An 11,923-nucleotide genomic window follows, 5' to 3' on the forward strand; every position below is an offset into this window, starting at 1 on the left:
CTATATGTGTGTGTGTGTGTGTGTGTGTGTGTGTGTGTGTGTGTGTGTGTGTGTGTGTGTGTGTGTGTGTCGCGTACGTCGTCTGTTGGTTGGTATCCTCAGTGTAAGAACCCTCAGGTCGGGGGTTCGAATCCCTCAGGCGCAGTTGGCTTTTAAGAGGTGGCACTGTAATTTTTAAGCACGTTAGGAGTGGTTGGAGACTCGTATAATAGCCTCTGGCCATTTATATATATATATATATATAATTTAAATTCATTTTTATATTTAGACTAAAATTATTTATATCGAGTCAAAATTACCACCATTTTTACTTTTAAATATGAAAATACACATCTTGGCATGTTTGTAAAAAATTAGAGTTTAGGTGTTAGATGTGTAAATACATTGGATTTGAGTGGTATATATGTAAATCTTCCTCTTTAATATGAGTTTTTCATGGGCTTATTAAAAACATTTTAATTGATTTGTTTATGTGTGCATCTAATTTGTCCCGGGGGTTCGATCCTTTCTCTCCAAACTCAGACATATGATAGCATGCATGAATTATTAAAAAAAAAACTTTCTTGAACAAATTATTTCATTTGAGGGGAAAAAAGTATTCTGTGAGGATGTCTGCACATTCGGACGGTCAATCACCGACAGCCACGTCGCCCGCTGATGAGATGTATGACGACGTATTAATTAATATTCAGCTCTCCTCAGTCTTTTTGATTGTTTTTGACTTCGCATTTTGTAATATTTTTACTTAAATTTTGTGATGTTGGGTCCTAAAATATGAAATTTGTGTTTTAGGCATGTCCAAATGTAAGTGTTCTAAGATTTAGGCCCTCGTTGACTACAGCTTTAACCCATTATATGGAATTAGTCAGGTTTAATATTTGTTGCTATGGAATTGCAATAAATATATAAATTCTAATAATTGGATAACATATATGTCATTTTTTTACTTAAAATAACTTGTATTTAAATTTATATTTTCAAAACTTTACCCCATTTGGAAAATACAAGCGAGAAATGTTAATCAGGACCAGGCTGACATAGACAAATTGGGACAAATTAAATTTAGCCGAGTTTTGAATCAAGGGCAGGCTGGCCGGCCATCAATGTCGTGTAGTTAGGGCCTTTAATTTAGCTCCAAGATCGTTAATCGCTCAAAATTTGAGTTGAATTTTGGCTCGGATCGAGATCGGATCAAAATAAACGAGCCAAAATTTTAGATCAAATTTTTTTGAGCCGATTTTGAACCGACCCCAACTCGGCTCGAATTCGGATCGCTAACAGTCATAATGATGTTAGGGCTGTGAATTTAACGAAATTAGCTCGAAGCTAGTTAATCACTCAAAATTTGATTTGAAAAAAATGAGCTGAGCTACGAGCCAAACAAATGTTTTTTTTTTTTTGTTTTGACAATAACCATCTATTGGAGAAAAATTTGTGTGTTGAGTACGTCAAGGAGGTTATTCAAAGGGTATCAAGGGTTATATCCGTGTTACCCCCCTGTAACCTCTCAAAATTTTTTTTTTTTTTTTTTTTTTTGGCAATAACCATCTATTGGAGAAAAATTTGCGTGCTGAGTACGTCAAGGAGGTTATTCAAAGAATATCAAGGGTTATATCCGCGTTACCCCCCTGTAACCTTTTTGTAACCTACCTGTAATTTACATGTAACCTACAAATATATGAAAACAGAAGCGCAAACTTACTAGAAGGTACAGGTAGGTTTCAGGGATGCTACATCGGGTATAACGCGGATATAACCCCCCCCCCCGAAAAACCCCCCTGACGTACGCAGCGCTCTTATGTACACAAATTTTTTCTCTATTTATTGACAGCATTTAGCTTTAATTGAGAAATTAAATAGAGACGTTGAACTTCAAAGCAAGCACGTGTTCATCAATTCTAAGCTTTGGTTAGAGTCAGCAATTTATTGCATAAAATTCTGAATTTTATATTTCTACCCACCAATGCTTATATTCTAATTTCATGTTAGCTATGGCACATGGGTTCCCAACATTTTAATTGCGCAGAAATTTCTTCCATGTTCAGAGAATAATGTTTCCTGCGGCTGAAAGCATGTTCTAGAGAGAAAAAAAAAATGAAAAATTCTTAAGGTTATATTTATATTTTTGTTAATTAACTTTATTATATATATATATTTGTAGAATCACATCATAATAATGTGATCTCCAATGATTTTGTATCTATATTTGTGAATGTCAAATTATTTAGCTGTATTGTCCATTAATTTAAATGTACTCATCAAGCAATAAAACAAATTTCATTCAAAAGTTGGTGCAGCTCTATAAGACATACAGAAAACTTCTCCTATAGATATAGGGACTGTTTGCAGTAGTTGGAGCTGTTTGAAGAAGCAACCGTGAAGCTACAGCATAAGTTGTTGATCAAAAAATTATCGTAGCTATTACAATTTTTTGATTTGAAATAGTTGGGTTGCAGCTTTCTAACAGCCACTGCACTTAACCAAGCGGGGGACAACACGTAGCTTTCAACAGCAGTTTTTTGAAAAGAACTGAAAAGATACAGTTCTATCAAATAAAAAAAATTTAATGCGAAATATATTAATGCATTGAGAGTTCATTGATGGGGAAGAAGGGAGGAATTTGGCTTCCAGATGAAAAAATTAATGTAATTAAACGTTTCGTACATAGCAGCATAAGATAGAAACTTCTGAAAAGGGTAATAAGAGGTGACAGCATTCTGAAATGGCACAAAGGAAGCCTTACTCTTTTATCTTATTTTGTACAAAGAGAAATGGACGATGACTTGTGATGCATGTTTGTTAGTATTTTGCTTTTTTTGAACTTCAAAGAATGATAATAATAATCATAATAATAATAAATAATTTGAAATGAAAAGGTTATATTTGTAATATATACTTGCATATTAATTTTTGCAGATGTGGCCATCTTTAATTGCCAGTGCAAAGTTAGGAGGACTTGATGTGATTCAGACTTACGTTTTTTGGAACATGCATGAGCCTGTTCAGGGACAGGTGATCACGTCGCCCCTATTACATCCCTTTTATTGTTTATTTTTTATTTTTTTTGCTTATTATAAATCAATAAATAAGTTTTTTTGTTTTCAGTATAATTTTGAAGGGAGATATGATTTGGTGAGATTCATCAAGGAAATTAGGGACCAGGGCTTGTTTGTTAGCCTGAGAATTGGGCCATTCATTGAAGCAGAGTGGAAATATGGGTAATTTTCTATGCTATTTAAGTTTTATAATAAATGTTGACCCCCAAAGTATGGATTTTCCTAATATAACATTTTTTTCTAAATTAGCTTCTAATAAGTAACATTTGTTAAAACTTGCCTTCAACAAAATTGTAGCCCACATCATTTCACATCTTGAATGGAGTATATGTGTATATAATGCATTAAAGTAAGATAAAAGTAGTGGCTAATCTCCATTTTGCTTTCCAAAAAAATCCAATATCTAAAAGTTAAGTTTTCTATCCTCAACATTTGTATCATATTCAGCTTTAACGAATGCCTTGGTATTTTAGTGTTAAGTCTAATTATTCAACAACCTTTCAAAAGACTTCTAATTGATGTGTCTAATAATTATTCTCTCCAATACTAATAAAAGAGATATCATCACATAATAGTTAGATAAATTAATATTTTAATTAATTTTTTATATTGATGTTGATTATTATATTATGGATTAGTTATCTAATTAATTTTTTATATTGATGTTGATTATTATATTTTACATTCTCATCAATATGGATTAGTTATTCATGAGAGTTGAATTGATTTTCAATTCAAAGATCAAATATTGTAAAGATGATTAGTGATTTTCTTATCGAGTTAGAAAAGCCTTTTCATAACAACATAAATGTAATCCCAAATAAGTATTTAGAATGCTTTAAATATTTAGATACAAAATAATTATATATTTTTTTTATTTAGTTTAGATATGCTATCTTTGTCACCCTCAGAATCTACATTAATGTGTAAAATATCTGAATTGATTGTTGGCAATAACATAATGATTCATTGTACTAGTTTGAAAGTTATTTTTGTTAAAACTTTATAGATTTTGTTAAAGTAATCTTAGAAACCCTGCTTGACTTGATAAATAGGCTACCTAATCTTTTCTAGAACTTCAAAAATTTTGTTAAAGCAGTCATAGGAACCCCGCCTGAAATGATGAATAGTTTGCAAAAGTAGATATATGTGTTGCTTCAATTAAACAACATACCCAATAGGCTGCTCCTTATATGCTATCTCATGCATGTCATCATAAAGAAAGATGTAAAAAATATCAATTTGAAACATGTCCCAAAAATTGGCTAGCCACATAGATTAGAATTATAATAGTTGAGTGGTGACTAATTACAAAGCATAAATAATCTATCACATAAGGTTGAGTAAATTCTCTTATAACTAGTCATATTTTATACCAATGAATGGAACCATTGAGCTAAAAATTGATAATAAAAATGTTTTAACAAGCAATGGACTTGATCCCATAGGTAGGTCATTCATATTTGTTGACTATGAAGAGCACCCATAGCCTATTTTTTATAAAAGATGTTATTGTAGTGTTCCTGGATGCTTTAGAAATATAGGTTATAAACTAATATGTGGAAAATGATAATAAGAGGGTTATACATGATCAAAGTTTATGAATGAGTATCTTATCATAACATAGTGAAAATGTGTATAAATATAGGCTTAGTATAAGTGGGAATCTTACTATATGTAAAAATAATAATAGGAAGTGTTGCAAATGGAGTTAGTTAAGGTTATCTACGGTCCACCTTTAAAGGAGGATGAGTAAAGAGTGAAGTAATAGAAGAAATAGGAACATAAGTTTATGACACTTAAGTCTTGATAGAAGAAAAAGATATTGTCATGAAATATAATGTCACTTAATGTGTGCAATCATTTAGTAAAGAGATCATATTATCGATGTTTTTTTTATTCAGAAGTACATATGCTATACAATGAGTGCCATGGGGAGAGAGTTTATCATTTGAACAAAAATATGAATAATGTAAATGCAATCAAACACTGATAGCATAAAAGAGCAAAAATACAACCAAACACCCATTGAGAAAGACAATAGAATTGAATTTATTAGGAAAAATAATCTTGATAAGCATTTGATTAATAAGACATATAGAGAGACATGATTAATAAGAAAAAGGATAATAAGGATCTCATCTTTATAAAACCAATGAAGTATAATCTTATGAAACATGAGTCTAGGTGATATCCAGGTAATGATGACAATAAATTCTATGACACTATAAGGTTTATAGGTTTATGAATATCATTTTGCTAAATCATTTCATTTAAGATAAAAAATTAGGAAATGTGTTCTATATGAATTCAAGTGGGCTATTTATTCAGAGAACTTTTAATAAATTTAAAAATATCTTTAATTACTCAATAAAGCTAGTAAAAATGATCAATGCATTTTGAATTTGAATAGTGAAAAGAAATTTGAGACATTTAGTCAATAAAAGAGACATTTATATGAGATGGCATGGTGAGATGCAATGAGGCAAGCAGGATCATGTACATAAGTTATGGTCATTAAAAATAAATGTAGTCTAGCATCAATTAGGTATTCAAGATAAAATACTCTTATCAATTTAGAGATATTAAATGTTAGACATAAGGGCATTTTAGGATGAAATACATTTCAAGATCAACAAGAAAAAAAATGAATCAAAGGTATGATAAGCATATCTAGTTGGTTTATCACTTATAAATAGAGTTATTATAAAACTAGTTCTATTATTGTTATTAATCAAAATAAATTCCACACAAAGAAGACTCTTAAGGTAGTACATCAAAAATTTTGCCTTCAATTGAAATGTTATTTAATTGGATGCATTACTTATCTAAATAAATAACTCAAAGAAAAATAAAATTCTTTAAAAACTTGATAAAATTATAGTTAAATATGATTTTGATTTTAATTTTGATTTTTACAAAACTAAAGATTAAATGTACTCTTAATTTATTCATGCCATTTTAATGCTCTATGGAAAGAGAGAGATCAATTTGGATTCGAAGTTTAGTATAAAGTAGGTCAATGATGAAAATAAATGATAATTAGATTAATGAATTCTCTATTTAAGGATTGTGTAGTTCATTTAGTGACAAATAGTTGGGTTAAATTTTAATGGTTGCCTGTAGTGAGACTCAAAGGTCAATGTTGTGAAAATATTGATAGTTATTGTCATTCTCACTTGAAAATTTATGAGGTTAGATTGCCAGTAGAGGTCAAAAGTGGAGGATTCTAACAAATAACAATGTATTTTTAATATTGAGGTGAAGCATGTGGTTGGTAGAGAGCTTGTTAGAGGTCGTGGAGGTGTTAATATGAATTAAGATCAAAGGGAAAGAATAGTGAAAACTTGTAGTAGTTCAATTATGAAAGGGCTAAGTGGAGAAAGTTAAGATAATATAATATTTTCTTAGATAATATATCATATCATTCATAAGTTTAAGATGAACATGATGTAAATAAAAATAAAGAGAAAATGAAAATGAGATTCATAAGTTTAAGATGAACATGATGTAAATAAAAATAAAGAGAAAAGGAAAATGAGATTCTTTTTAATTTAGTGTGTTCCTAATGTGTTTTTTTTAATATGTTCATTACTTTTTAATTTAGTGTGTTCCTAATGTGTTTTTTTTTTAATATGTTCATTATTTCTCCCTAGGCCATACTTTTATCAAAGAAATTTATCATTATAATATCTTAGAATAGCTAATTTTAACTCATAAATGGGTAGATGAAGATAATAGAATATAGAAAAATTAGAAAAAAAAATTCATAAGTAGTTAAGATATGAACACCACAAATAGTGCTATGGAAAAAAAATAAAGCCCCATAAAATATAGTAGAGTTTCCTTCTGATTTCGACGAGGGAAAAAAGTTGGACTTAAAATTAGTGGCAATGATAGAAGACAAATGTAAGGAGTATGATACAATTATGGAATCTTTTAAGTACAATGAGTTTGAATTATTAAGCATTGTTGGTTGAAATCTAATCAGAAGTTAAGTGCGTTATAGAAACACTCATGATTTATGTGATCCAGATGGTTGGGAATTCCAGTTGCTACACCAATCATATTTCATAACTTCCAATTTACTTCTTGATTTTTTTTTTGGGTGGGGGGGAGGGAGATTAAGCCTCATAAACTTTAAGTAACAGTCTACACCTATATCTTCCACTTTATTTTCTAAGCCTAAATCCTTGAGAGATATAAAAAGCTATTTAAATAAAGTGGCTTTTCCATTTCTCTCCTTCTTAGAGGTAAATTTCTATAATTTTTTGAATCTTTGAAAAAAATTTATTTTTTTCTTCTCTTATTTTAAAGATTAGTCTTTAAAGAATTCTTTTTGCATTCAAAACAATTCTAAAATAGTATATTTGTTCATGCAAACACACAATTAATTGTGAATTTGTTGAGAGCAGAAAATAAGAGTGTGTTTCATTATTAATCTCAATATTTAAGTAAAAATTTGGGAAGTGTAAATATAGAAAATATAAGTTTTACACAAAACAATAGTCCTATAAAAAATGTTATATATAATATACTAGTAATATTAAAAATTCAATAGACAATAAAATATTGTACTAGCAATATATTTGCTATTAATACTTTTTAATTTAATTTGATATTCCAATGTAAAATTCCAATAATACCTCTTCTTGTTCTCAAGTTGTATCGCTCTTCTATTTTGTCTATTCGCAGTCATCTACAAAGGTAAATGGAGATCGATAATCTATTCAGAATTTAAATAAAATGAACAAAAATAAATTAATTAAAAAAGGATTGCTCTTTTCTTTTTTCTTAAATTGGAGTTCATCGAGATTTAGAAAATGAATTGTGCATATTTTTCTTGGGTCAACCAATGAAAAGTCTAATAGTAAAAAAGAAAAAAAAAATCATATGTATATCTAGTCAAACAACTTTTCTTAAAGTGGTTGTTTTTCTGAAACAGGGGATTTCCATTTTGGTTACATGACATTCCAAATATAGTTTTTCGAAGTGATAATGAACCTTTTAAGGTATGTCTTTTAATATTGTGCTCTTAAGCATATCCTTCAAAGTTATTAATACTTCAAATTTTTCATTCTTAAATTGAAAATTTTGGAAAATATAGAGTAAATGCAATTACTTAACAAGCATTTAAAGTCTCAAACTATCTAAATTTTATCTTATAATTTTCATGATTAAAATTATTTTGTATATTACACGTGATGGTCAGTTGATCAAAACAAATTAAAAATCTTTACCAATCATAGGATTTAATTGTTACCATTAAATATAAGAGTTTTTAAAAAAATTGTGTCTTTATTAAGTCATCATACTAGTAAAAGAAAAAAAATGTGCTTATTTATAGAAAAATGAAAAAAAAACAAAAGAAAAAAAAAGAAGAGAATATTCTCATTAATAAGGATATATTAATAATAAACTTTGTTGTTTCTTACCATAAATAATTAATATGTGTGCTCATATAGATTTAGATATTGTCACACTCTTCCACAAATTTAAGGTGATTTAGAAGATGTTACTTTTAGCCTAGAAACAATAGTGACAAGTGATGAATGAAGAAAGGTTTATTATCAAAAAGACTGCCTTTATCATAAAAGAAGTGCAATCAATTCATCAAAGCGAGAGCTTTATTATGAATTGGATGCAAAAATTTACAGTAGGATCTAAATTAGAAGAGGCACTAATAAGACCTTCTGATGGAGAATAATGAAAATATCATCATTATATTGTATTTATTTAGAGCATTAACGTAGAGGATATTAATAGAGGGTGCCAACAAAAAATAGTAATATAAAGCACATATTAACATTCCTAACAAGTTAGGTTAGATTATTGAAGTGACCCAATTGGTGGATGAGGCTGCCTCCTACTTTCTTTAGAAGATTTATAAGAAAGATATTTACCAGTTAATTAATGGAGATAAGTATTTAGAGGTGGTGACAATTTAAATGGAAGATTATGAATTTCTATTCATAATTTATTATTCTCACTTATTTTCTTAAAAAAAAAATTCTATGGATGTTTAAATTTTAATAATATAGGCCTGAATAGTGAATTGAGTCTACTATGAGTATGAAAAATTTGAATAAGTTAGACAAAACTCGACAGTGAAATTGGCTTGTAGAAGGTATAATGTCATTCTATCTAAAACATATTAGGTTTAGGGTTTTTGTTAGAGTTCTTAATTGGTTGAGTAAAATCTATGTATTTCACTTATAAAAGGTTACTAAGACACTAATTTTATAAGTTTTATTTTCAATAATTTTTCTAACTTCTGAAACTATTTTATAGGAAATAAATAATTGAAAATAGAGAAAAAAGAAAGTATAAACAATTAGGTTTACACTTTAGTTTTTTAGTTCCCTAGATTTTTTTCTACAATAGTCCCAAATAATTTAGTGATATTATCGATTCATATAGAAAAAATGATCTAAGAATTTTGATGTAATTAGCCTTGAATTCCTTATTTAATTGAAAGAGATTATGAATTTGTCTAGAATTTCAACCACTTAACTAACTCATTTAGGCTTTAAAATGGGAATTAAGGAAGGAAAATTTTGAATTTTTATTTGGTAACATAGTAGAAACATAGATTCATAAAAAATGTATTAAATTGGAAAGAAAATTTGCAAGGATGTAAATTTTCTTATCAGCAAAGTGAGGATTACAAGGGTTCACTCAAAAACTTATTAAGGTTGGCCACCAAAACTTCTTATGATCATGAAATAACTAAAATTTGCATAAATATCAACTCTTTTTACTTAAAATTTAAGAGTAAGATACCAAACATTTCTTCCCCAAAAGACACATCCCCTTACTTCAAAATTCAAACACAAAAAGAAGTGTGAAGTTAGGTGGCTCATTGACTTAGTTAACACAGTGCCACTTACTTCCGTACTTGACCGTAGCCCTCCTCATATATTGACTTTGGGCCACCCACCCCACCTTAAACATGGAACATAACACCTAAGTAAGAATGTTGACCTATGGTTAACACGTAAATGAAATAAAGTTAGAGAGTAAGAAACAAACAATTTAACATAAATATTACAAAATGGAATAAATATAAATATTACTGACATAATTAAAATAATATCATCATGATAATCTTCATGCTTTTCATTTGGGTTGGCTTCTGATAATTGAACCTCTAAAATGTGAAGTAGTTATATTGAGCTAGACTTTGGTATTAGGTCCCACATTAGTGCTTTGAGGCCTCACCTTAGGTCCATCTTTGGTGATAATGGGTTCCACCTTGGATCTATCATGATGTGTTAGATCATTTCCACCAAGCCCTAAAAAAATCATCTCCAAAAAGTTAGGGTGAAGTGGTCTTCTAATATAAAAAATCATCTCCAAAAAGTTAGGGTGAAGTGGTCGTCTAATATCTCTGGTGCTAATTAGTGTAACTCATATTATGTTAGCCAAACATCTTCGCCCAATAGTTTATTATTTCCCTTTATCAAAAACTTTTGAGTAGTTCTTATATAAAGTTGTCTCAAGTGTAGCTATGTATTCTACTTCAAAGAATGTTGGATGAATGAGTACATGCAAATGAATTATCTCTCCTCATCCAATAGTATTATCTTATAAATTTGGAGGTTATTTAACTTTATTAAAATAAATTAAGTCTTCGCATTAAAATATAACTAATAAATATGTAGGGGAACAATTAAAAAACATAAGCATTAGTGTCAAGTTTCCTAATAACTTTAAATGGCATGCATGCTCTCAATTATAACTTATTTATATTTTGTGGAAAGGAGTCTCTCAGGCCAGATTTGTGCCAATACATAATCACCTAGCTTGCATTCCTTAACAATTTTTTTATTATTATATAAGTCAGCATACTTAGCAATTTGCAGTTCTAATTTTTTTAAGACTTCATGAAGGCCATGAAAATTAAATATAAATATAAATGTTGAATCAGAAAATGCTTAAGTAGGTGTGCTAGTTAGATAAATTAATTTCTTAAGATTATCATCATATACTACATCAAATGGTGTTCTATTAGTAGTTCTATAAATAATACCATTATATACAAACGTAGCTGTGGGGAGGCGTAAATCTCAATTGTCTAAAATTCTACCCACAATACTTCTCGAAAAATTTGACATAAATTTAGCATCTCCATTAGAAATTATGATAGATGGAATCTCATGAAATCTCATCTTCTCTCTAAAGAATATTTTAACAGTGTAAGATATGTCATTTATTTTTAGAGCATGGAAGAAAATTTGACATCTTAGATAATCTATCCATAATCACAAATATACTATCATAACCTATAGATTTCATGCATAAATAAAAAAAATGTCCATATATATGTCTCGCATAGCGTAAAAGGAGTAGGAAAAGGAGTATAATGACCCTTTTTTTATAGCTTTGACATGAGAAAAGTATAACATTGGGTTATAATTATCTCAAAAATCCTACATATAGATCACCAATAAAATCATTTTTCTACCAAATTTTAATTTGTGTTTTCGCAAAATGTTCACTAATTTCTCTAAAATAAAGTTTGATTATGATAAGGTATTCTCTTATGGAGGTTCTAGCATATTTTACTAATAAAAATACTTAAAACTAGTAAGAAATTTACTCGAATCCTTAATGTAGTGACTAATCTTGCTAGGATCAATTTAAATCACTTATAATTGCCTTCTCCAAGTTTCCAAGCTTTGGGTGTCAAATTAACTGCAAACTTGTCAAATATGTTCCAAAATATCTATAATAACTTCTCAGAGAAGTGACACAGATTAATGGATGAGCCAATCTCCTAGGATAAATAGGAGATTATGAGATAGATATCTAAGCCAATTAAGTAGTGGGGCTAAGTATATAATGGTAGTGGTAATTTAAATAGA

The 11,923-nt window shown here is 28.9% G+C and overlaps 1 protein-coding gene across 1 annotated transcript in view; it reads left to right on the forward strand.

Annotated features, from left to right (window-relative positions):
• Positions 1-11,923, forward strand: part of LOC110019406 (probable beta-galactosidase C) — a 13,773-nt gene that overhangs the window by 1,228 nt on the left and 622 nt on the right. The window contains exons 2-4 of the mRNA XM_020717043.1: positions 2,917-3,012; positions 3,106-3,218; positions 8,002-8,068. Coding sequence (XP_020572702.1) covers positions 2,917-3,012; positions 3,106-3,218; positions 8,002-8,068 — 276 coding nt within the window. The remainder of the gene's footprint in view (positions 1-2,916; positions 3,013-3,105; positions 3,219-8,001; positions 8,069-11,923) is intronic.

Source organism: Phalaenopsis equestris, unplaced genomic scaffold, assembly GCF_001263595.1.
Source record: "Phalaenopsis equestris unplaced genomic scaffold, ASM126359v1 Scaffold000055, whole genome shotgun sequence".
NCBI lineage: Eukaryota > Viridiplantae > Streptophyta > Magnoliopsida > Asparagales > Orchidaceae > Phalaenopsis > Phalaenopsis equestris.